Source organism: Salminus brasiliensis, chromosome 18, assembly GCF_030463535.1.
Source record: "Salminus brasiliensis chromosome 18, fSalBra1.hap2, whole genome shotgun sequence".
In the NCBI taxonomy this organism is placed as follows: Eukaryota; Metazoa; Chordata; class Actinopteri; order Characiformes; family Bryconidae; genus Salminus; species Salminus brasiliensis.
The window spans coordinates 24396034-24422851 of record NC_132895.1 but is presented as its reverse complement, the minus strand read 5'-3'; the positions used below and the strand labels follow the sequence as shown (position 1 = coordinate 24422851).

At 43.3% G+C, this 26818-nt stretch overlaps 2 protein-coding genes across 2 annotated transcripts in view; one reads left to right on the top strand and one right to left on the bottom strand.

Annotated features, from left to right (window-relative positions):
- The window catches only part of ammecr1 (AMMECR nuclear protein 1), a 60172-nt gene extending 41429 nt beyond the window's left edge, over window positions 1-18743 (top strand). Inside the window, exons 3-6 of the mRNA XM_072662839.1 lie at window positions 1123-1237; window positions 6658-6748; window positions 7091-7187; window positions 11532-18743. Coding sequence (XP_072518940.1) covers window positions 1123-1237; window positions 6658-6748; window positions 7091-7187; window positions 11532-11646 — 418 coding nt within the window. The 3' untranslated portion in view covers window positions 11647-18743. The remainder of the gene's footprint in view (window positions 1-1122; window positions 1238-6657; window positions 6749-7090; window positions 7188-11531) is intronic.
- LOC140539958 (transmembrane protein 164) overlaps window positions 18324-26818 on the bottom strand; it is a 46691-nt gene continuing 38196 nt past the window's right edge. Inside the window, exons 4-6 of the mRNA XM_072662840.1 lie at window positions 25647-25725; window positions 22188-22288; window positions 18324-20131 (exon numbers count right to left, since the gene is read on the bottom strand). Of these exons, the coding sequence (XP_072518941.1) occupies window positions 19925-20131; window positions 22188-22288; window positions 25647-25725 (387 nt within the window). The 3' untranslated portion in view covers window positions 18324-19924. The remainder of the gene's footprint in view (window positions 20132-22187; window positions 22289-25646; window positions 25726-26818) is intronic.

The window sequence follows — 26818 nt, the reverse complement described above, 5'->3', positions numbered from 1 at the left end:
GATATACTACAGCAAAATCAGAAGCATCTGAACCTTCAGTGTAAATATTAGGAAGATTAGGAATTTGAAAGGGTGTGAGACTTTTTGGTTGCGGGAAAGAACTCCTGTAACTCATGTATGACAACGTTTTCTGCTTCGGTGCAGACCAACAGCACTATCCCACAAGTATACTCTACGTACCCTAATACATGAAAGTGTGCATTGAAGTATTCATGGCTTTTAACTAGTAAACTCGTAATGAAGGAAAGATGCCTTTCCAGCTGAAGGGCAATTTACAGTTTTGTTTTAATTAATTTATCAAATTTTCACCCATTTTCTCCCCAATTTGGACCACCAATTACTCAACCCGTACGTATCCCCCCCTCCCCATGACACACGAGACCCCTCACATTGACTTCCGCCAATGCAACATCACCAGGCAACCAACGCGCCTGGAGGAAAGCAGTGCAGCAATGTGGCGAGAGTGCCATCTACCCACCCTAGAGAGAGCAAGGCCAGTTGTGCTCTTTGGGGGCCTCGGCTGGCGATGGCTAGCAGCATGACCGGGATTCGAACCGGCGTTCCTCTGATCATAGTGGCGGCACCCATTTAAGATTCATTCAGAGATCCATGCAGCATTTAAAATCACACTTTATGCAGCTGTTCACCTTCTTCCTTGCAAAAATTATGTGATCTTGATCAGAGTCAAAATAATAATAATCTTCATGGAAAATTACAGGTTATTATACAGAGGATTTTCTCAGCTGTATAGCTTCTAATCACTCACTGTATATTTCTTGCCTGCTATTTCTCTCATGGAACCCCCTTCTCCATCTTATTCAAGGTCAGAATTCAGTTTAAAGCCTGTGTGAGCACGGAAATAGTCTTCTGTCACTTCAGTATGCCAAATTTGTTTCTCAAATTGTCCCCCCCAAAAAAAAAAAAAAAGTGTGACTGGTTAGCTTGCTCTCCTCGGCTTCAATTTCATGCTTCGGTTCCCACTTTTGTTTGTAATTATCTACGTCAGGTTAGGTTTTCTGTGCTGAATTTGCTATGAAATAGTCAAATAAGCCTCCACAACATCAAATGCAACAACTGAGACTGTGTCCCAAATGACCAATTCTCTTCCTCTCCCCTCTGCAGTGCCCTTAAAGACAGCCGCTTTCCCCCTATGACGAGGGACGAGCTGCCGCGCCTCTTCTGCTCAGTGTCTCTGCTCACCAACTTTGAGGATGTTGGCGATTACCTAGACTGGGAGGTAAGGGCCTGCCACCAGCAGTCCAGCCATCATAAGCAGTGAGCGTTCTTCATAATGGAGTCATCGTACATTGTTCACCTACATCCAGAGAACATTAGCCTGTTAGAAACATAACGTAACATGGGGGTATTGTAGCCAGTGGCTTAGGATCCCCTTAGCTTCTTCCACTATTCAAATTCCCACTGGCTAGTTAGGACTTTCCCTATTAAACAATGCTACCAGCACTGGGAAGGTGAAGCCTGGCATATGCTTTCTTTAAAGTCACCTGAAACAGTAGAGAACACGAACTCCTGTTCTGCTGTTAGCTATGGATGGGTCTTTATTACTGACTCCAGTTTCAGTTTCTTTGTAATGCCAGAATGCCTGTTTGTATTTATTTATTTCATTTTTTTTCTTTTCTTTCACCATGTGTGCTATTAAGTATTATTTTTTGAACCCTTTTTTATTCCCTTGAGCAATATTGGAGATTTATTATATTATATTTAACTTGATTTTACTTGCTTTTATTGTCTTTTTTTTACATTTAATAGTAGTAATTACAAATCTCAAAGACTAAGACTTCCCAAGCATTTTACATTTAGTTTTCTGCACATAAATGTTATTGTGTTGTGTTGTGTTGTGTTGTGTTGTGTTGTGTTGTGTTGTGTTGTGTTGTGTTGTGTTGTGTTGTGTTGTGTTGTGTTGTGTTGTGTGTGTCAGCTTTTAAACATACCCAAGTATTTCCCCAGTATATCGTAGCAAGAGTTTGGCTCGGCAGTACATGGCTTTTCCACACTGCACACTGTCTGAAATTTCCAGATCATCCAGTGAATGAAGTTGAAAGTTGTATTCCATTAAATCTATGCAAGTGGGGCGTGAAATGAACGTAATTCTGTTGTTCCCTGGCACTCGCGCAGCAGCACGTTCTATGTAAGTATGCTGTGCAGCAGTGTATTAAATCATCCATTAGTACGTTCAAAAGTTTCACTGAAGCGCTTCGCAGTAGCGCTTCACTGCGCTTTTACTGAAGCGCTTCGACAATCAGATATGGCCAGAGAAGCAATATCCGGATTAAACCAGAAGAGATGCAAGTGTTGCATTTGGTTGTACCAAATGTCCATGTTTTTTTTTGGGGGGGGGGGTCAACTGTAAACCTCAAGTGGGAAAATCATACACTGCTAAGATTCTACGAAAGCCAAAAACAAAAGAAGCATGGCTTCCATGATGGTGTGACTTTATTTCTTTCTTTCTTTCTTTATTTATTATTGTTGTTGAAATGGAACAAAATGGCTCTTTCCCTCTTTTGAGTTGCCAACCCTTGTTCCAGAGTTTTTACTCTGGCAGCATTTAAATGCAGTGCGAGCTCACACACTCAGAATTGTAACCCCGATTTACCACAATTGGCACTGAGCTAAATCAACCAGTGTACCAATGTTTTAAATCCGTCCTACAATCTGTTTTTTAAACACGTCTTACCAGAGGGGGCAAAAGAAAAAAAGTGCAGAACTAAAATGAGGGTGGTGTAATTTAGGCGCATCACTAACAGCACAAACGCTTAGCACTAATGTGTTGCTAGAGACAGTAGGCTAGCAGCACTTCCAGTCATACAAAATACATGTATAATAAAAAAAATAATTGTGATTATCATTGAACCAGAAATAGTTGATCACAGTAATAATAATGAAAATAAATGAATGGTAAGAATGATCTGTCTAGCACAGTTGTTTGGTTATCTGTATATTTCACTGCTGTTCAGACACATTTCTGAATTAGATGGCAAAGTTAAATTGCTCATATTAGATTGTTTTAATTGAAATTTTAAAAATTATATATTAATTATGTTTGCTGCATAATCCTAAACATATAATGCTTGCATGTTATTTATTTCATTCTTTCTTTATTATATTTTAAAGTTTATCAAGTAAAACATACATTAACAAATAAAAAAGAGAATAAAAAAATAATCTGTAATATCTGAAAAAAAAAAAAAAAAAAAAAAAAAAAATATATATATATAATAAAATTAATAAGTCAAGGCTGTCAGACAGATCTGACATTTCACTGATGTCTAGGTACTGAGATCTACAGCAATTTTCAGCTGCTGTCAGTATTGGAGACTCCAATGGTTTCCCCAAAGCGTCTTCTGCTTTGTTAATAGGTCTGAAGGAAACTGTTTGAAATGCTATTACCCAAAGACATCATGGAGACAGTATTCCATGAATCAAAGAATGAGGCACTTTCGGAGCGAAACTGCTGTCTGTGAGCGCTGTAATTAGTCGCGTTCCCTGCAGGCCTGTCTCAGTTCTACTGCTGCATGTCTGAAGGTGGCAGATGGAGACAGGTGTTGTGTCCACCCTTGGGTAATTCCGCTGAGGAGGTATTCCCCGCAGAGTGTGTTGCGATCCACAGAAGGTTTTAAAACTCCGTAGATCAACAGTGAGCGAGAAACCAGCGCTCGACTCTCTTCTCAGCTTCTGAGCCGCACTGCTCAGGCTGTCCCGGATGTGTCTCGCGTCCATCTGGCCTCTCTGAATATGTATCCTATTATCATATTGGCTTCCTTCATCTTTCTTGGACTGAATTTGAGAATGCTGGAGGACGTTGGTGGAACGGCAGAGTGGAAACATCAGAAGACCTGAGATTAATGGTCAGGTCTGCTTTGAGTGTCTGAGCATCCTTGCCCTTAAACAGCCTTTCACTGGGATGCACACAGTTACACACAACATAAGTCTTGCTAACCAGGCTCTAACTCTAACAAGCAGCTGAAACATCCAGCTTCATTTTCTTTGGACTGCTGGATGCATTTGGTTGATGCACACATGTATTGAACTGAAAGCCTCAAATGACCTGCTGTGTTCTGGCCTGCCTCGCTTGGCTAGGAAATCTGGATATGCATTTTGATTTTCACTGAACCATTAGAGTTCCACAGGAAGAGGCAACACAGGGGCGGGAAACAAGACACTGACTTCAGCTGAAATGAATGTTGTGGCAATGTGGCAACATTACTCCAAAAATATAGATTTTCATAATTTCTGAATCTAGTTAGCATGTGGAGAACGTCAGCTAGAGTGGTTGGCATGTGGAGAACGTCAGCTAGAGTGGTTGGCATGTGGAGAACGTCAGCTAGAGTGGTTGGCATGTGGAGAACGTCAGCTAGAGTGGTTGGCATGTGGAGAACGTCAGCTAGAGTGGTTGGCATGTGGAGAACGTCAGCTAGAGTGGTTGGCATGTGGAGAACGTCAGCTAGAGTGGTTGGCATGAGTAGCTAGCATGTAGCTACCGTCAGCTAGAGTAGCTAGCATGTAGCTAGCATGTAGCTACCGTCAGCTAGAGTAGGTAACATGTAGCTAGCATGTAGCTACCGTCAGCAAGAGTAGCTAGCATGTAGCTACCGTCAGCAAGAGTAGCTAGCATGTAGCTACCGTCAGCAAGAGTAGCTAGCATGTAGCTACCGTCAGCAAGAGTAGCTAGCATGTAGCTACCGTCAGCAAGAGTAGCTAGCATGTAGCTACCGTCAGCAAGAGTAGCTAGCATGTAGTTAGCATGTAGCTACCGTCAGCTAGAGTAGGTAGCATGTAGTTAGCATGTAGCTACCGTCAGCTAGAGTAGGTAGCATGTAGCTACCGTCAGCAAGAGTAGGTAGCATGCAGCTAGCATGTAGCTACCGTCAGCAAGAGTAGGTAGCATGCAGCTACCGTCAGCAAGAGTAGGTAGCATGCAGCTACCGTCAGCTAGAGTAGGTAGCATGTAGCTACCGTCAGCTAGAGTAGGTAGCATGTAGCTACCGTCAGCTAGAGTAGGTAGCATGTAGCTACCGTCAGCTAGAGTAGGTAGCATGTAGCTAACTGGGGACTGGATTGAATGAACCCTTTTAAAGACGTTTAAATGGCGGTGTTGGAGACAGACACTCTCGCGCATGCTCGTGCTCTCGCGGACACTCTCACCAGCGAACCTCGGCTGCAGCGGTTTTACTCTCCCTCACTTTCCCTCTGGATTGGGCATCAAATCCCCCAGCCTGAAGAGGCAGCCATCAGGCCACAGAGGGAGAAAAGAGGCTTTGCCACATTAGCCGCTCGCTGCGTCCTCCCATCCTAATGAAATGTGTGGCCCCATAGGCTAAGCCTGGCATTACACCTCCAGCGCTGATGATTCACTTTCACACATGCGCTCGCACTCGCACGTCTGCACTCCGCGAATGCTTGCGCGGACACTGGCTGTCCTCAGTGACCCACAGTGGCAAAGACCGACAAGCGCCCCCAGGGTGTGGAGCCATGACGTGTGCGTGCGTGTGTGCGTATCCCAGTAGCTAACCACAGAGAGAACAATTCCTGACCCTGTCCGCCTCATTGTTACCCCAGGCCCACCGCTGGGCTCGCATCCTGTCCCTCCATTCAGTCCCCAGCTCCTCCACCCCCTCCCCATTCAGCGCTCGCTCTAATCCTGCCTCAGTCCGACTGCGCTGCTTCAGAAGCCGACACGAGCGTCACAAGATGTACCTTTTTCTTTGTGCCTGTTTCGCTTGTCCGTAATCCGTTTGCCAACTCTGTGGCTTTTAATCCCCCTTTCCTGTTGAGGAAGATGTTGCTCGATTCCCGAAAAACACTCCATTTATGAAGCCGCAGTTAGCCCCAGAACATTGTCCAGCTCTTGCTTGGCCTGAGGTGGATGGATTCATGTTGACCCAGTTTGAGCCCAGTGCGTTTGTCTACTTTTGTGTGGCATTGTGCATTAAGGCCTTTTAATGTATCTGTTGCTTTTAGGGTGGAATGGAAAATTGGAATACGAAGCCTCAAGAAGAAGCTTTAGCCTTCAGTGTTTTTGTTTCTGGAAGATGTTTTCCAAAAGGGCAGTAGCCCCACTTTCTTTACAGGACATTTTAACGCTGGTGGCCGGTGCCGTATGTCTCTGCGTCATTAAAGTAGAATAGAATGTATACCTAGTGCGGCAGTGTGTTTAATGGGAATGCATCAGCGTTTTAATGGAGTGCAAGGCTATAGGTGGCGTGACTGTGCCGCAGGTCCTCTTTCATTGGCCTTTACAACTAATCACATTCTTTCTGTATGTCCCTAGAGGTCCCTAGAGGTCCTTAGTTGTGAAAGCCATGAATGCACTGTAATGTTAGTGCCCCTCAGTCTGTGTGTTGGTAGGGTTTGGATCATGACTGATTAAAGCAGTACTCCCCCCCCCCCATCATCATAAGCTCTACTGTCACAAGACAGAGCCCCCTCAAGTGTAGGAAGACAGTATTTAATGAGAAACCTTCACCAGTGCGTGTGAAACCTGCCCAGCATTATTCTGATCAGTATGTTTAGAGGGTGACGCTTGTGATTTTGAAATGTGTATAATTAACCTTTTACTCACATATCAGGTGTCGGGGTGTGACGTTCTGACAGTCGTTGCTCACTTTTTCCATCCTCTTTTATCTTTCCCCGCTCTCCTAGGTGGGTGTTCACGGCATTAGGATAGAATTTTTCAATGAAAAAGGATCAAAGCGCACCGCCACCTACCTGCCAGAGGTTGCGAAGGAGCAAGGTGAGAAGATTAAAATCCCTGCCAGAACCTACCGGCCAACACACGCAGAGAGCGAGAACAGAGCTGGTCGGTCTACCTGTGGCCCTGCTCCGACTTTGCTCACTTCACCATACGTAGGATGTTTAGATACACTCTAAAAGTGAAAGTTGCTACAGACCACTTTTGGTTCCTTGAAGGACCATGTGTGGCTCTTTATGGAATCAAAAGTGGTGCTTCTGTGGCAGCGTTCAAAGAACCCTTTCTAGCACCTTTGTTTTTAAGTCTCATTTGCAGTATTATCCTTTAAACTGCAGATATGTAAGAAGTTCAGTGTCCTTCATTAATGTTGCCTGTGCCCTACAGGATGGGACCACATTCAGACCATAGATTCCTTACTTCGAAAGGGAGGTTACAAAGCCCCCATCACAAATGACTTCAGGAAGACCATCAAATTGACCAGGTAAGGCCATTCTTACTTCCTTACTGATTCCTTACTGCGTTCACACACTGTGTCCAGTCGTATTATCAGGAGAACAATGAAATGTCAGGTCAAGTCAGATTTACATGCCACTGCGTATGGTTGTAGTGTGAGATTAGACCGTTTTTACTGCTAGAGAGGAGAAAACGCAGAGCTTGGGATCGTCTTTTATGATGAGCAGCTGTAAAACTGAGGAACGGGGAGCAGATGGGGAGAAGGTGAGGCAAGAACTTTACATTACAGGAATCAAAGGATGGACCTGTATTAAGTATAGGACATTAGAATGGAAGTCGGAGGGATGTCAGAAATGCTCCTGCAGTGCTTCAGTTATTTCAGAACTACAGTTGCAAATCGACAAACCGTGAGTGTCGAGAGATATGAAGGATGTAGGACACATGATTCTGCTTAAAAGGCTCTTTACATTGGTGGAAAACCTTTTGTAGATAATTCTATATATCTGCTGTCCGTTTTTGTCCAAATGGACCAATAGAAATACTCCAAAATAGCTTGGAATAAAATCTTTTTACATGGACTTCCATTAAAAGTTTTTTAAAAGTCTTTGCTTCTCCTCTATTGTTACAAGTCAACGAACCCCTTTTCAGTATTTTATAGAACCCTTTTGTTCGAAGTGTATAAAGTAATATATAATCCTTTAAGACATCGCAGACGTCTAGGCCAGGGAGAGATTACATGTCTTCAAGCATCATTCAGAAGTACTGAGCGTAGTGAAGGCCTGCAGGTCGTTAAAAGTGGCATTAAAGACAGTTCTGTTCATACCATCACACCAGAGCAGTACCCATCCCCCTCACCCATCTTGATAATTACTGCTCAGTATTCGCAGACACATCTGCATTCGCCTAGCACCGTGAGATTGTGTGAACTTGCAAGAGAAGGTGAGAACTGCGCAATGTGAAAGCACTTTTATCAAAACCATTGAAGTGCCTGCCTGTACTCTTCCTGAACTCAGAAGTTGGCACCAAGAGGGAATTTGTAATAGGACGATGCACAACAAACATCACCACAGACTCTGTGCATTTCTGTCTCATTTCTCATGACTTCATGTGACCGCATGACCAGCTGTGCACATCAGTGCCTCTTTTAAATCTCCTGGAAAGAGTCTTGATTAACCACACAGAGCAGAGCACTTACCCCTGATCCATCGCTTGCACCTGCGTGCGCTTCTCCCACTCGACCAAGCGGGACTTTGCGTGCTATGACATCAAAGGCTGGCGTCTGAGTCGTTGCGATTGCTCAGCTTGCTTCGGGGCAAACTGTCAAGATGACCTTGCTTCTGTGTCCTGGCCAATACATGCTACTCGGGGGGCCTTAATCCACGGCCTGTTTGGTTTCTTGCGCATCGTGCCTGGTTAAACGGACCCTGACTGAACTTCTTCCCCACTTCTCAATTTCATTTAAGGAGACACTGAAGACCGTATCAGTGTTATTTGTAGTGTTGTGAGGCACTTGATGAGCTTGAGGCACTAATGTACGTCATATTCAGTGGGCCATTTAAGGCCTTGTGAAACAGAGCAAGTGTCATTTTCATCTCCTTTTAAAGCTTAGGTGGTCTTTAAGTTGTGAAGCTTTTGGGGAAAAGGCCCTGTCCTACATTAGTACAAAGCTTATAGAGCCTTTGTTGGTCCCTGCAGTGGTGCTCAAATTGGTCTTTAGGGACATTATCATTGTTGGAGCAAAGATCTGAACTGTCTGGGTTCTGGGCCTTCTGAGCCCTGACCAGATTAAGAACCACTGTTTTAACCCTTAAGAGCCCATGGTGGCACACATGTCATAGACCCTTTAAAATATATGGGAAGTTTCTTACAGTACCTAATATACTGAACATCTGGATGCGTCACCTGGCAATTTGTGAATGTGTGTACGTGTGACCTCATGTACAAATAGCTGGTGTGCTGGATTAGTGCTTGAGACAAATCCAGCCCATTCTAGAAGTAGTTTTTGTTTTTGTTGTTGTTGTTAGGGTGCCCTAAGTGGTCCAGCGGAATAAGGCATGGTCACTATGACCAGAGGATCGCTAGTTTGAAGCAGCTGGGGCCCCAAGAGAGCATGTTTGGCCTTGCTTTCACCAGGGTGGGTAGATGGCACTGTCTGTTGGCAGGCGGCAGTTCAGAAAAAGAGGCACTGTGGAGGAGGCGTGTGCCTCTTCCAGTTTTGAGAGCATTGCATGTGATTAAGGTAGAACGGCATAGGTTGGGTAATTGGCGGTCCAAATGAAAAGAAAATGGGTCATTGGGGGATTGCATTTGATGGTCCCCAAGAGGCCTTTCTCACTCCAGGGTGGGTAGATGGCACTGTCGGTTGGCCAGTGCAGAGCTAGGTACACAGCTTTCCTCATGGAGTGTTGTTTGGACGGTGACGTTGCGTCGGTGGCAGTTTAGAAAAAGAGGCGGTGGCTGGCTTGGGCAGGTCTTCACCTCTCCAGTCTTGACCTCCAGCCTCTAAAAGGTCTGTTCCAACACATTTAACAATTCAGATGCTTTAATAAAATGTTGTATATTCCATATGACTAGTTATGTCCCCACGTTATATTTGGATTTTAACCTTGATTATTTACAGAAGTCATGTGACCTCTATCACGGTAAGAAACACTAATAGTCTGAAGCAATATTCAAAACTGGGCCACAGGTTTCCAACCCTGTTTGTGGACTACTGCTGTCTTGACCATTTTAGTTGGGTCAGGTATGTTGGGAGCAGGAAAAATGTGCAGAAAAATAGGCAAGGCAGGGAGCAGATGCTTAAAGTAAAATAAGTATGTATATATATATATATATATATATATATATATATATATATATATATACACACACACACACACACAGTGAATACTGTATTTTTCGTTTCTGTTTTATTAGCCAGGGATATCATAATGCAGATTACCAAATCTAATATAATAAGATAAGAGAGAACCAAGCCACAAAGCTTGAGGTTTTCTCCACACTTGAAAGTACGTAAAACTAGTCCAATTCTGCTCGACGTCCAAAACTAGTCCAATTCTGTGACATCATTTAGAACGTCACAGTAAAATGGCCCTTGCTTTAGTGTGTGCACCATGACTGTTTTTCCAAAGACAAATATTTTTTCCAAAGTTAAATATGGATCCGATTGATAGTATATCTAGTTCTGGAGGTCTTCCTTTTTCATGTTATACATTAAAAGAATGTTATGTCAAATCTCTCAAACATGCAGTGTAACCTTGTCCTTTCTCTCAGCTAAAGCCGAACATTTGCATGACTCTTCTGTGTGTACACTAGGCTCATCCCTAATAGTTCATTTTTTTCTCTTTTAAGGCTCATTAATATTCCCAAAGCAGATCGCTGCTGATCGGATATGGTGCGAGTTGCTTTGATCCTTTCCACCACTGCAGTTTGGTCATTTTCCAAAGCGATCTGCTTTTCCGTTTCATGTTCTTACAAGAGCAAAGCTCTAACCTGGAGGAGACCCGACAGAAGCTCAAGTGTGGAAGGGCCTGAAGCCTCGCCTGCTGGCGGGTGAGGGACTAAAGCCAAACGACAAGCCTCAATCTAGCTTCTAGTGAAGCGCAAGGACTGTTCACTTGCTCTAGCGTCATCTCTGTCGCTCCTCAATTTTCTCCAACCTTCTCAAAAACTTAAGCGGGGCATCGTTCCAACACTCCTGGGTCCTTCTGGCTTATGCTCATGCATGCACAGGTGTCCCCTGCCATGGCTCTGCCAGCACAAAGCCTACATGCATGAACACCCGGAATGCTCTTTCAGATGCTGAATGATTTAGGAGTATAGGAGGTAAAATATTGATGCTCGACCAGAGGAGGACAAAACTTAGCTTTGTTGTCAGGCTGCGATGGAGACAGGGAGTGCTCTTTCCACTGGGGGAAAAAAGCCACTGAGGAGTTTGGCCTTAACTGTCCTGATGGTGTGAATGTGGCTTCGTTCGTTTCCAGGCCTCATCCACTGTTGTCAGAGATTGGGTCACTGATTTTGGCGATATTAGCTGTTGCTAGCTGTTTTGAAAACAAGACAGCCCCACCCTTCAGGGCTTCCTCCACAGCCTCGCCTTCACAGCACAGCCACTATCTGCTATCTAGGCCGAAACGCATGAATGCTGCGGCTAATTGATTGTCGGAGGCTTTATGGTGAGAGGACAAGACGGAGGTTTAAAAAATGATAGCTTCCAGTGTTCATCCTGTATTACAGGAAGTACAGAAAGTAAAAAAAAAAATCTTACTATTATTAGTCTTTGTTAAATATGGCCTGCCCATACCTGTACACATGTACTTAATATCAATACCATTATGCTTCACCCTTTTTTTTCTTCTTCTTGCTCTTCCAGGTACCGTAGCGAAAAGATGACCATGAGCTACGCGGAGTACATCGCCCATCGCCAGCACCACCACTACCAGAACGGCATCGGGCACCCTCTCCCCCCCTACAACCATTATTCCTGACAGCGAGCCGCATGACCAGTCACTGGACCTCTCCGCGGACCTCTTCCCGGGAGAGCCTGCCCCCTCATGGTCTAGCTATCTCTACTACTGTACCATTTTATGATGATAGTTTCCGTTGTCATGCCAACAGTCTCCATGATGGCGGCATGGCAGCGGGTGGCAGAGAAGCATCACGATTATGACGCGAAAAAAAAATCATTTATTTTCTCCTTTTTATCCTTTCTATTAATTTAGTTTTTGCAGCATATATATCGACTTATAACCCCTTTTTTCCTTCTTATTTTTTAAAGCAAATAAACAAGTACTACATTTTTTTTTTTTTGTTTCCAACAATCCTAATCAGGTTTTTGAGTCTGTGGATGGAAATGAGTCATATTAAAGAGGGGCTAGTCTTTTCTTTTTTGCTCTTAAGTTTTTTTTGTATGCTAAGCTTCAGGTCGGGTGAACACTACACGTTTTCTGCCCAGGTTGCAGCCATGCCATAATTTGACACTTTGACACTTTGAAGCGTACCGCTCTGAACTGGCAGTCATGATGACGTGCCATCAGTGCTCATGACATCATGCACAAATGCCTGTGCACACTTTCCGCCGTGGCGTAGCAATGCTTTGGACAGGGAAATTAACCCAAGGGCGACGCTGACTGACAGCAGTGCGGAAACCAAATGCAAGCAGGAACTTTTGCACGGTGAGCGCGGGTGAAACTAGCGTCGTCATCGGAATATGCATGAAAGTAGCCTGAGTAGCAAATGATTTGATTGGCTGAGTTTAAATGCAGAATCAGTTTGCCGCTCATGTCGGATGGTTTCGTTTAGGTTCTAGCCGTGTCGGGAAAAGCATTGGTTGAGGGCTCTCACTTTGCAGGCGTTAACATACAAGTTGGCTCAGTCAGTCTAGAGGCTGTAACTGGGGCTCAAGTTCTGTAGTGTCCACTCGGCTCTTAGTTTTCCAGGGCAGGTTTTTGTTGATTGTTTGCTTTTATCATTTCTCCTAAGTTGGTTTTATGTGTGTAGATCATGTAGGCGATCCCAGAGTCCCAGTGATTTTCTTTCCCCTCTGTGCGATTTCCTCTGAAAGTTGATTGATTGATTGTTGTGAGGGGTGATTTTTTGAAATTTGTGAATCGTTGTCGTGGGTTTTATGGAGCCGTTATGCTCTGTAACTGTGAAGTTAGCCAAAGAAGGTCTAGCTTAGGACAGTTTGCTTTTCTTTTCCTCCGTGTGTGGCGTTACGTGTGCGTCGATGTGTGGCCGAACTCGTCGAAAGAAACCGCTAGATTAAGTTAGTTATTGGAAAATCTGAAATATTTTCCACAATGCCAGGGAGAGCCACTCTTCGCATTGATGGTGTTTTGTGTCCTCTTTGAATAGAATTCATTTGGCTCAGATGAACAGTCAGCTTTTTTTTTTTTTTGAGTTTATGGGAGAGAGAACGAGAGAGAAAAAAAAAAAAGGGAAAGCTATTGTGTTCAGTGTTGGTTGTTCATGTCCCCGTTCTGTTGGTTAAATTGTTTCTTAAAGCTCTTTCAAACGATTGTAGAAGACTGTCAGATGACACATTTTCATGTCTTTATCTTGAATGGGAAAGTCAGTGTTGTGGATATGCGAGGGTGGGCTCTCAACATTTGCTAGAGAAACCAGCAAATATGAATAAACCGAAGGTGTTAGCATGTGTAGTTTGTGGCTAGTGGACTGTCTAACACAGGACTCTGTTGATATGAGCCTCAGCCAGCCACTTTTCCTAAAACCTTCACTTCTTTCTGTCACATGGAGAAGAAAACTTGTGCAAGAGACTTAGTTCTAACGACAGGGACAAGTTCAACAAAAAAGCCATACTCTCTTTTTTAGTGCATGCTTTGTCAGGGTGGTTGCTCGAGTCTGTGATGTTTTTTTTTTTTTTTTTTTTTTTTTTTGGTTTCTTTTTTCAAACAGAAGTTTTTGTTCCTTCCTAAAACTGGGAATTTGTTTACTTAGAGTTGGAATCTTCACCCCTAAAGGCCATGGTTGAGGCTTTTCTTTGACCGGAAAACCGAGATCTGTTTTTCTGGTGCGATCCAGTGGAGAAAGCAACTCTTTAACACCTGGTATTTGGTTGATGAGGTGGTACCATGCTACCGCCAACCAGTCCGCGTCCTCGTGGTCGAGCCGAAACTTCAGCAGCATTAAAGTTCTCAAGACGTTACCTCACATTCGAGACGTTCATGCCAAACCACCACGACACCTCATGAAGCTTGGCATGACCAATGTTTACATCCACGATCCGAACGCCACAAGCTTGACGACGGTTGCCATAATGCAGTAGATCATATTCGCAAATCCTCACGTCAAGCACATGCAGCTGTTCTGGTGGCCGCACTGGTCCCAAGCCGTGTGCTGGTCAGAATCGCCGGCATCTCTCAGCTCTGCCATGAAGTGCTGGAATGTTTTCATCATGTTTCCATGACTCCAGGTATTCACTGTTTAGTAGGACTTCTCGTTTAGATGGTCTTTTCTGAGCAGGTTGGTGGGTGGGTGCTTTGGGGCGAGGGGTAGTTTCTTCCATCAATGTCTCGGAACCATTTTTTTTTTTTTTGAAGAAGAAGAAGAATTATGTGCGATTTAAACGAAGTTTTTTCGGCATGTATAGTTTCATCATTCTCTAGACAAAGCCTCCTGTTCTCGGTAGACGTCGTGCAGAACAAAGCATTTGAGATTCGGCCACTGATGAGGCCGAGATGCTTTTGCTATAGGAGGACTCCTTTTTTATCCCTTTGTTTTCATATGCAAAATGTTAAGGGCTTTTTTGGTGTTCCATCCACAGTCATTCCCAGCTCTTTAAAAAAAACAAAAAAAAAACCAACAACAACAAAAAAACCCACAGAAAAACACCCTCATTTCAGTTGTGTTGCCTTAACAATGGTTTGAATAGATGTGGACCAGCGAAATGTTGCCCTGAAGGTTCAAAACTATTTGCGCCATCGTTGTGACTGAAGTCGTGACTGAAGAGTCCCGTTTTGACTCCCACCATTGCACTGCTAAAGCTGAGCGGGCCAGCAACAACCTCAAGTTTGAAGCCCAACCCTCCACCCCTCTGCATTGCTGGACTTGTCAAGCTGTCTCAAAGACGCTGGCTTTCCAGCGAGGCCTCTCGTTACCCAGCTGTGACTTTCGGCTGCGTGTTCCCCGACAGTGTTAGGGAAAACCACTGAAACGGCTCCAAACGAGCCTATAAAGAACGTCTCGTACAAATGTGTTGTAGCAGGCGTAGTTCAAAAGCTACTGTTAGCTGTGTCCTGTTTAGCCCCCTTCCTTCCCTCCCCTGAGTTGTTGAACGGTCAGGTCACCATTTTTTTCTGGTCCACAGTCAAATACAGCACAAACTGAATCCTTTTTTTTTTCTGCTGCAAAACCAAGTACACCGAGTCTTTTGCGTACATGCGAAACTAATGTATACACGTCTGCGATACATTTGTTGCATGTATGTGTAGAGGACCTCCTGTTGAATCATGGCATGTTCGTTCCACTGCTAGAGACTCTATAGACTGAGAGAAAAAAAAAAAAAGACAATATAAAATGGTGCTACTGGACCTCATTGTTGGGGGGTGGTCGCAGTTAAATGTGACTGGTCATGCGGACTCATCGATCATATCAGACTTATTCTTATCCTTGATATATGCAGATCTGTTTTACAGGTGTTTGTGTTTTTTCTTTTCTTTCTTTCTTTTTTTAATTTTGTTCGTACCAGTGTAACAGTTTTTTGAAAATTTCCTGCAGGTTTGAAAGGACAAGGAGTCACAAGTCTAAACCCCATCCTTCCCTCATGGCCTGGGGGAAACGGGCATACGCTTCTCAACCCATCTGATGTGCAGTAGATTGCTTGAGGATTGACCGATCCATGCTCGGCCCACGGGTGCACGCCTTTGCGGCGACTGCTGTGAGGTGGAACAAGCTTTGCAGAACGTTGGCCAAAAAAAAATGTAAATAAAAAGAAAGACCGAAAACCCGTTCGACTTAGACCTAGAGAAATTGTAGTGCAGTTAGTTTGGAGTTGCACCATAAGAGTTTAAGCGGTAAATGCCAAGCTCCTGAACTGGACTGCATCATCGTGGCTAATGAAAACTGATGAGAACAGCATAACGGTAGCCCCTGATCTACCTAACCCCACCTCCTCCTTCACACACTTCACACAAGTCACTGTACATTTAATAAAACTGAGCTATGCATTACAGTTTCTCAGGTTGCCAATGTCCAGTGAAGCTTGCCTGACCTGGCAACAGTAGCGAAGAAAGATGCATTGGTGGGTGGAGCATGGATAGGGTCGTTTGGACTGGGGCCATCTCTCTAGGCCCCAGTGTTCCCCTTTACATCCATTCTGTAATGCAGGTGTTTAATATTGTGGTCCTTTGCATTCAGAACTAGCGCTTGGCTCAACAGCCATGTTAGAAGTTGCTCAAGTGCGGCCAAAAGAACTTCAACCCTCAGTCAGACCGAACTGCTCTACGCAGCGAGCGCGAGCTGCTGATTATTTGGTGTTTTGACGGATGCCGTTGTGCGGATGACTCTGAATCGTGTCGGAGTGCACGTTTCGCAGCTCAGCGGTTCGGTTGAAGAGAACTCATTCCGTTACGGATGATGCCATAAAGTAAACTACAGTATGCTGCTTATCACATAGTACTGTCAGACCCAGCCAAACCCTTTGCCACTCCTGAAAGTTGGCGAGGGAATTTCTCATGAGTTTCCGGTCAAGTTAAATCTCTCTCTCTCTAACTCTCACTCTCACTCTCACTCTCTCTCTCTCTCTCTCGCTCTCTCTCTCGCTCTCTCTCTCGCTCTCTCTCTCGCTCTCTCTCTCAGAATACTTGAAGGCTCGTTCGAGTGTCAGCGAAGTAGTCCGCTTTGGAAAATGCACTTTGGGGACATGGTAATTCTACAGTCCCTGGCACTAGTGGTTGCTGGGCCCAAAGCATTCGAACAGGTTGAAGCTAAAGGAAACTGACGACTGTCGCACAACTTAGGCAAAGATGGAGTTGAAAGTATGCTCGTCGGTGGCCGTTTTTCACTGTCCGTCACACGTTCTGCCCCTGAGAATGACCTCCTCCTATCTCTGCTTGGTCCTCGACACAGTTAGGTATTTGCAACCATTCGTTCTGAGCAAAACATCTGCTTTTAATGCAGAATACGAAGGTTTAGGTCCTGCTTCCCGTACTTGGAATTTGTGGGCTCACGTTACCTTTGTGTGTTCGACCGAACCAAAGATGCCTCCAGCCATGTCCAAATGCTGCTCAAAAGACCTGCCTTCCTGTCCTTCCAAAAAACACCCCTGCAAGAAATGTCTAGATCTGTGTTTGTTCATTTTCTTTCACTCAGTCGTTTGTTTTTGTTTTGTTTTGTACAATTTCTAACTTTCTTTTAAGGTTTTAGCAACCTAAGTTCAATGAATTTTCATTGTAGCTGTCGTCGACACCTTACTAGGTGTGGGTGACTGTGTAATACTAGGTTGCACATTTTTTTTGTTTGTTTTTTCATTGTTTTGTTGTTGTTATTATTATTATGTATATTTTTAAAAAAAAAGAAAACCCCATAGCGTGCCTCTTAGATTCATGGGTTTCTTAATGTGTTTTTTCCTAAGACCAGCAGTTATACTTTATATAAAAGATGCGTTGATCCTTATTTTTAAATGCCATTTAAAGAAAGAAGAAGAAAAAAAAGAAGCCTCTTTTCTTTACTCTGGACCCAGTAGCAGCACTGGTATACAATCGCACTGATAGATAAAGAAAAAAAAGTATAAATAATAATAATAATAATAAATGACATGAATAAGAACTACAATAAACTTGTGTTTGAGAACATTTTATAAGAAAATACACTTCAAAAAAACAACAACAAAAAAGTAAACAAAATGACTGTTTTTGTACATCGAAAGTTGATTCTTTTCAAAAAAAAAATATTTTGGATCTAGTTTCTAAATTATTTTAGTGGTTTTCTATGTTCTGGAACTTTGAGCTGAGTTTTGGACGTGCAACACACTGATTGACGATTTGTGCAGCATTGGCACAGCGGGCTCCGGGGTTGCCTGGCGTAGCCCCCCATACCCACCGGTTTCTTTTAATTCTTTCTATTTTGAGTTTGGATTCTCTCTCTGCTTTAGTAACTTGAAATTGTTGATGAAATAATGACCTGGGAAAAAAAGAACCCTCCCCTGTAGAACTAGACCTTTCTCTCCTTCCCCATTGAATTTGCTGTTAGTGTGATGAGACTTGAAATGGGCATTTATTAAGACTATGATAGTATGGCTCCAAAAATAAAAATAAAAAAAGTAGAAAAGTGACAAAATCAACAAAAAAAAATGTGTGTGTGTGTGGGGGGGGGGGTCTTATATATCGGTGGATTATCAGTGGGTATGTGAGCTATGGCTGTGGCGATGATAATGTAGTTTTAAACATTGTTATTACCTTTTAAATCATTTATCCAATAAAAATTCTGAAAGAGCAACATTTATTGTTTTTTTTTATTGCATGTTGAGTCCCTTTTGGCAGATGGAAAAAAAGTCATGTGAACAGATGTGAACTGTGTGTAGCATTAAAATGGAAAACTGGAACATGCTGCTGCCCAAGAGGTTGGATGTATTGCTCAGACTACAGAAGGCCTTTGCTGTTTCAACAGATCTGGTATGAGGACACACAAAACTGGGAAAAGAACCTTTTACTATTTTATTGTATTTTATTTTTTGAACACGGTACGATACATACTTCACCGAAAATATGTACAAAAGCAACTTCTCAAATTCCCTTTCAGTCAGAAGTATCATCTTAATATCCAGACAGTTCTGTCTCTTGGGGACAGAATCATCTGGATTCCACCAGTGCCCGTTGAGATACAGCGCTCGAAATCAACAATACTAATTAGAACTGTTTATCAGGAGTGTCGAACCTGACGGGGGTGGGAGAGAAACTAAAGCTGGAGTGATGTGTTAATTGGTCTAGTCTGAAACCAGTCTGTTTTCTATCTGAAAATTCTTGCCACAGCAGATGTGACTCTTCTTACATCTGTAAACGTCTCCTTTTCCCTACTATGCCAGCTTGGAGACTTGACTATAAAAAAAATAATAAATGGCCAAAAAGAAAATGGTGGGTCCAGTCTTGACTTATGTATAGATGAAAAAATGTATTTGCACAGTCTTAAAAAAAAGTGTGTATAAGTATATAATGTATATGGAGTGGCAACATGGTTGTTTGACACCAGTTACCTTACCAGTTCCTTTTACGTTTAAGTAATGTGCACTATGCAGTTAGGAGAGGGTGTTCTTTTAAGAATAGAAAAAGAATCAATGATTTAAGTCCATGTCGACAAGAATGCTATAATATAAATTAAATAAAAATGTGTGTGTGGAAGGGGCATGAAAATGTGAAGCTAGTTTAAAAAAAAAATAAAATAAAATAAAGATTCCCAGAGGGGAAAAATGACTTCCCTCAAAAATGCTTCACAGCTACATCTGATAGTTAAAGTCCATCTCTTCCCTTAAATCATCACTGATACAGACAATACTGAATAGCTGTCTCAACAGTAAAACCACTTTTGAAGTTAGTGAAGAGGCTTGCTTTTGTGTCATATGGGGGGCGGGTAACGGGTGTAACAGTAAGCTCTGCTCAGTCACTCTAAAAGCTGACTATTTACATGCCAACAGGACCACAAAAAAACAAACCAAACAAAAAAAACAAATGAAAAGTGGATATTAGAAGGCCTGCAAGCACCAAACACCTCTGATACAAACACGATATCGCCACATAGATGCTTTCTACTACATGTTAATCAAGTCAATATGTACTAACTGTCTTTACATAGAACGTTTTGAAAATGGCAACGTTTTCAGGCTGAGATACAGACAAAATACAGTATTAGATGAGAGAACATCGGGTTGGCCCCACATCACTGTTAAAACAACATAAACCAAAAAAAAAAAAAAAGGCAACTCGAGAATGAAGTGTGTGTGTGTGTGTATGTGGATAAAGTTACCAGAAGCTCTGTTTCAGAAAACCTTCCACGGAAAAGAAGCAAGTTTCACACAGTTACTGATCTTGGTGAAAAGACTCTCTCTGCTTTTCACGTTCTGGTAAAAACACTGACCTATAGTTTCCTCCCGCTGAAGACACAGGAGCCATGCAACACTTTCACTGACCACTTGTCGACACGATGACAGATGAGAGTTTGGAGTTCCAGATGACGGCAGGATGCTCGCCGAGCGCGGGAGTGTGTGAGGCTTCGTGCTTGTGTATGTGGCGGTGGTGCGTCCCTTGTGAAGCTTCAGTCCACCTTCTTGGTGCGCAGGCGCGCTGTGTCCAGCAGGTGGCGCAGAGCGGGCGCTGTGTGGTGAGAGAGGATGGTCAGGGCTTTGCCATGCACCAGCGTCAGCAGGGTCTGGTGACCGGTGGCCCACACTCTGTACCAGGGGCCGTAGAAGGGATCGGAGACGGCCGGACACAGCATGTTGTTCAGGTTGACCTCGGTCACCTGGATAAAGAGGAGGGGGGTAGAAATAAAAAAAAAAAAAAATATATATATATATATATATAAGTAAAATAATAAGTAATTTTTTTTTCATTTACTAAAATATATTGCCTTATTTGGGCTTTATTGGTCTTTGATCTACCTTGATTTACTTTCAGACGTTAGCACCCCTAGCTTAAACTACTGATATTGCAACAGTACAGTAAGAAAATGCAGAACTGGTTATTTATTGTAAATTATAATATTATAAACTTTTTTTTTTTAACATTCATCTAGAAAAAAAAATCAAAATTCAAATATTATATTTATTGTAGTTTGATGATGTTTCTGCCTTCTTTTTCAAACACCAGGTGTTCTGGATATGCCGTTTATTATAGCTTTATTCTAGATAGAGGAATACTCTACTGCTCCACTGGCACCTTTTCATACTCCAATGCCGTGAAGAGGAAACAGCGACTAAGCAGGTAAAATCACATCCGGTTTCTCTGCCAGGCGGTTTGAGACACTGCAGTAAGACGCTGTACATGTTGTTTTTCCATTTAGGCAGAATTAGGATGGGTTATACACCAGCATCAAAACACACATCATTCAACCCTGCGCTGTAATGCTAATGGACGGATTAACCGACTGGGGGCTGGTAGAGACACAATATTAGTCAGGGCCCGTGCGGATGTTATTCCAAGAGAAACGACAGGGTACAGCACCTCCTCTGAGCAAGAATCTGACTGACGTCGCTCTTGGCAAAGTGAGGGCTGCAGACATGAATCTGCTGGTGTGCCACCTTGTCAAACCGTGCTACCTAAAAAAAGCTGCCGAAATAAAGCAGCAGGTGAGATTTTCTGAGGAGCCTAAAAGCAAAGTATGAGAAAATGCTCCCAGCAGAAACGCAGGCAGGATGTCTGGCTAGCCTAAATCACTAAATCAGAGAGTAAAGATTATACATCTTTTTTATTTTAATTTCAATTCAATTTCAATTCAATTTCAATTCAATTTCAATTCAATTTCAAAAGTCATACCAGTAAGCTGAAACTGTATAATAATGTAATACCAGATTTACATTGTTAAAATAAATAAATAAAATGCACAGAGCTGCCAGGTAGCACAGCTCTGCAGAACACAGGCATTCACTCAAAAATTGGGACCCTCTGCCCTTTGCATTGCTGGGACCCATTTAGATTGGATGGTAGAAAATGTCTGAAAACCTTGGTCTGGCTGTTCGTGTTTGGGGAGAGCCGTGGAGCTGAGGAACACGGCAAAACGCTGTCTTAAAGCTAGACTTTTTTTTTTTTTTAACTGCACTTTTGTTTAATTGATTATTTCCTACAAATTGTAAGAAGCCTTTGAAGTTGTAGAGCCCTGCCTTCTTATTGAATGCTTCTATACGTGTATCTGTAGTGAGACTGTGACTTTGGGTGTTTCCTTTTTGGGACTGGAACCTTTCATCTGTTGACACCACTATTTCAAAATAATGCAAAACCTGTACTTAATACAAATGAAGACTGGTTGGGTATATTTAGCTTTTCAATTGAAAAGAATTTATAAATTGCAGAAGGCGGCAGGGTGTCCCCCAAACTTTCGACGGGTAAAGTAAGAGAAATAATAGACTGGGTGTAGGATGTGCCATCTGCTCCACTGAAACGTGTGAATATGCAGCACCACTAATGAGACGCTGGTTTTAAAAGAGCGTGATCAGAAATGCAGACTGAATCACAGACTCTAGTAGGATTTGCATTCCTTAGCCTACAGGACCGCAGCAGTCCAGTGTCTAGATGATGGAAAAAGATGGCGTAATGTTGATCATCTCCAGGGGGGTCCACACTTGCGCTGCTCCAGGGAACAGTTACATGCGATTTGTGGGAAGTGTTATAATGCACACAGACCAGCAGTGTCAGAATGCCAGCTAATAGGAAGCCAGAGAGGAGCTGAAGTGCAGCTTCATGACCGATGGCATAAATGAGGGAGCTGCTCATCACGGCCCTCTGCAGCGTATACAGTGTGGAGGTTAAGCAAGATAGGGAGGAGGCCATGGCTAAAAGAGGAGTGTGTGTTTGCGTCTTACCATTCCCAGCCCCTGTAGAAACACAAAGTGGTAGAGGAAGAGGATGCCTGTGGATAACAGCGCCCACCACATGTCACCCAGTGGCTCCGGTTTGTACACACCTGGAAGGAAGTGAAATGACACCAATTAGCCACAACATTAAAACCACCTGCCTAATATTGTTTGGACCCCTCTTGTGCCGCCAGAACAGTTCTGACCTTACTAGACATGGACTCCACAAGACCTAGCCAGTATGTGCAACAGTAGATCTTCTGTGGGTTTGGACTACATGGGTAAGCCTTGCGGATTAGTGAGCCTTGGGTGCCCAGGACCCTGCTGCTGGTTCACTGGTTGTCCTTCCTTGGAGCACTTTTGGTAGGAACTGACCACTGCATACCAGAAACACCCCACAAGACCTGCCTGCTGTTTTGGAGATGCTCTGGCCCGGTCGTCTAGCTCTTAATGGAGCTGCACCCTCCTGTATCCTGAAGTCTTTAGATTAGTTGCTCTTGGCTGCTCCACGATCTCAGCTGAAGCTCGAATATGACTGAGCTTTTGGAGTTGCAGCACTAATACTCAATGCAACAGCCTACCATTGGACATTAAGTCTTGTGGCTCAGTACACAGCTTTATAGTGGTTTTGCAGCTTTAGGGAGGTGCAACAATGTGTATTCTTTAAATAGATGGTAAATGTTTAGGACTTTTATGATCTAGGCAGTTGCAACAGGTTATATCTGACTGACCCTGGAGCTTCTGACCCATTAACCCCTAGGTTATTAGCCTCTCCAGAAAGTCTGCATTCCTGGCACACCTAGTCACCATCAGATAATCTTACATTCCACATGATAAATAACATAATTTTCAACATTTGCGGTTACTTACTTATTAGCCAGTACCTTCTGACCCTTCTTGCCCATTTTCCCTGCTTACAACACATCAACTTTAAAAACTGACTGTTCGTTAGCAGCCTAATACGGACATCCTACCCAATGAAAGGGTGCCGCTGGAACCAGCTAGATAATCGATGTTGTTCACTTTACCTGTCATTGGTTTTACTGTTATGGCTGATGGTCATGGTATTATTTGATATGCCATGTGTTTGCACAGCACACATTGGGAGTAAAACCCCTGTATCAGCAATGAACACACCCTATAGCAGCTGACCTCCCCCACTGGAAGGGCTGTCCAGATACTTTTGGACATAAAGTGTAGCCACAATCTGCTTCAGTAGAGCAATCCCAGACTCTGTGCTAACCGCTAACACTACACTTCATGCTCCCTGTGTTTCCAGGCGGGGCGGACAGAGGGCGCTGTGAGCTCAGGCTGAATCAAATGACTGCATGGCAGCTCGGAGGACTGTGTGTGTGTGTGTGTGTGTGTGTGTGTGTATGCATGCAAAAAAACTAATGAATAGGTGTATTGTTCTCTGTACACTAATGCACAAACACACACACACTGAGGCAGAAGAGAATTTCCATTGCATTAATACACAAAAGCTCTTTATCACAGACTCATCATGAGCTCTTCATAAGAACTTCAATCCCCCCCTTAATTTTCCTCAGTGCAAATCATCACACCGCTCACTCACTCACCACCCACCCCTTCTTTCTTGTGTAGCATGAGCAGAGCATTCCTGCCTACTGACTCTGGGGGAAGTGACTTATGAAGTGCTTATGAAATGTTCATAAGCTCATATAATGTTTTTTTTATTAAACAGCATTGCATGCAGTGTATTGTATCATACAGCTGCATCATGACCAGCATGTTAGCTCGGGGCTAGCATGGTACATAGTAGCTTGTGGTTAGAACCTTTGATGATTAATGATTAATTTCACATACTGTACTTCTATCATGTGGATTGCTCCAATATACACTCTTAGAAATGTAAGAAAAGGTGCTTCTAAGGACAATGCCAGAAGAGCCATTTTCCCATTATGATCGTTTTGCACTCTGCTACAACTGACTTGTGTGCTCGCTTATTTAAACGTGCTGCAAACTCTTTCACGCGGCATCTGTGATGTTCAGCATTACTATTGTTGTTGCTAAGCTTGGTGTTAGGGTGACTTTATACCATTTATTAGTCATTTATTAGCGGCTCTGACCAGATGAGGGTGGTTCCACCCAAGGTTTCTTCCTCCAGCTCTGAGGGAGGTTTTCTTGACACTTATCGCTTTTGGCTTTTTCATTCTTTTTGTCTTATTTCTGTAAAACTGCTCTGTGACAACATCGGGTTGTAAAAAGCACTACATAAATGGCCTGACTTGACAAATCTGACTTGATCGGACATCCCTTTTAAAAAATGGACCCTTTGTGGCACTTTTATTTTCCAAAGTGAACTGAAAATGGAAATATTAATAATTAAATATTACCAAAGTATTCTTGCAACATAAATATACCAAAATTAAACAACACTATCAGCTGTAATTTTGTTAATAGTTACACTAGTAATAGTAATAGTAATTACCTTTATGCAAGAAGAAGGTATCTATTCAGGGTGAAGAGGAACATGTAAGAGATTAAAGCCTAACTTTAACCTCTGTTACAAAAAATAATGGTTTCTGTCTTTCTTTTTTTTTTATATCAGGACCATTTTATTAGTACTGATACAGTATAGGTCCGCCCGTTCCTCTCAGATTTGCCGACAATGACAATTTTTTTGTCATGAAAATGCCTAAAATGACCAGAGAATTTAGTGTAATTTTGAAGCAGATGAACCTTCTTACCGAAGCTTGGCATATTCTGCCTCCCTCGCAGAAAAGAATTGATTCAAGAACTGATTTTAATGTCAAATTCTAATTAACAACATCAATCAGTCTCTAGAAATAAATTCTATGTCTATTAAAACAATGCTAGAATCTTGACCGTGAGCCTAAAAACCCCTCAGCTGGAAAGCAAGGTGTGTCCTTTTTTGCAAGCTTATGTAACTGTAATGGCGAGCTCACATGCCAGCCAGGCCGTTGTGCCCACTGCAGTGCAAAAGCCTCCCTTCACTACGGCTGCTCGTTCTAGTACACACCCTGCCAGCCGCTTCCATCCAATCTCTGCGCTCTCCTCCCTCGGGTGGTCAGGCCGTCTTCGTGATCGCCAACACAAAGACACGCAGACATGTATTAACAATCGCTCTGATCACGCCATGTCACACCGAGGCTGAGAAACGAGTGTAACGGCCACATCTGGACGCTAGATGGCAGACGAGCGCTGGTCTAGTTTTCATACAAGCGGTGTCTCGGAGCACACTCTGCATTGCTAGTGTACGCAAATTAGCACCTCTGTAGACAGCGGCAGCTCCGGATCAGAGAGATGACTGGGTGCCAGGCTCATTTGAGAATACTTTACATGGCTAGCGTGTGAGCAGAAACCTCAAGCGCGTAAACAGGACGCTGTGGTGCGTTTGCATGTACGTGATCATTTCTGATAAAGGGTTGTGGTCCAGCAGACAGCACGACACGGGTGGTGATATGAAAATGTACGAAAGCTCACCTCCTTTCCTGAAGAGGTAGATGGGCACCAGGTAGAGCATGGAATGCTGGATGTAGTAGATCTCCTTCTCAAAGGGAAGCTGCAAACAACAAGAGCCACATTTTAACATGCGTTCCACATTTGGACCACGAAGGCTTGTACACAGACTGGAGTCGACATTAAGAAAGCACAGCAGTGTTGAACTCCCCAAATCCCAAAACCTGACTGACTAACCTCACATCGTTAGTCGGTCATCAAGTCCATTTTGCATGTCTCTCAAGCCAGAAACTATACACTGTCTTCTTACACTCTACAAAATATGCTACACTAGCAAGGGCCTGGATCTCTACGCTGTCCCTAGCTATGTTTCCATCCAGAGGATTTTTCTGAGGTTGTTGATGACCGTAATATAACATTAATACAGTAATAATAAATGAATGTCTGTTCAGCTTTAGTGAGAAAACAATTGGTCACATTCTTTCATACTTTTCTAACATGGCTGCATCCCAAACCACATATCCCCTCACTTAACAGTACAGAAATGAGCCATTTTCACGTTTACACTCCGGAAAATGTCTGGAGAATCAGGTCTGGCCTGGACGCTATCCGGAGTTGCCATTTCACATGTTGTGTAGAACGGGAGATCTCCGCACAGAAAATGTTCCGCATGCTCTAGGCAAGGGGCAGCGCCTGTGTAGTGCGTGCAGGAGGCACGACATGATGCATAAAAGTATGCTGTGTAGTGGGCTGCATCTGAAACTGGACTGGACTGGACTGGACTTGTGAGGCAGCAAGGCAATCAAGTTAGTGCTGTAGAAGGCAGTACAGCGTTGATGGGCTCTGTAACATGGAGTCACAAAAGCAGCAAAGTGAGCTGTCGGTACCTTTGCAATGTTAGGACACAGTTACATATGAGCTTTTAGCCCTAAAATCGAAAGGCTAGCCCCAGAATTCTGTGCATAGGTAGGTCTCAGTAGGCAACACTCAAGTTTCAAACGTGGTTTGAGCCAGCCGCATGAGAGAGGTCAACACATCCACTATGAATTCTCCAGATAAATACCTGCACTGTTCACAGTTGGGCTCACGGAAACATTACCCAGAGTTTGTGCTAGGGTGCTGGAAGGGTATTCTGATGGGTTACTGCGTAGATTGTCTGAATGGGACTATAGTGCACCACCATTAGAAGTGCAGTG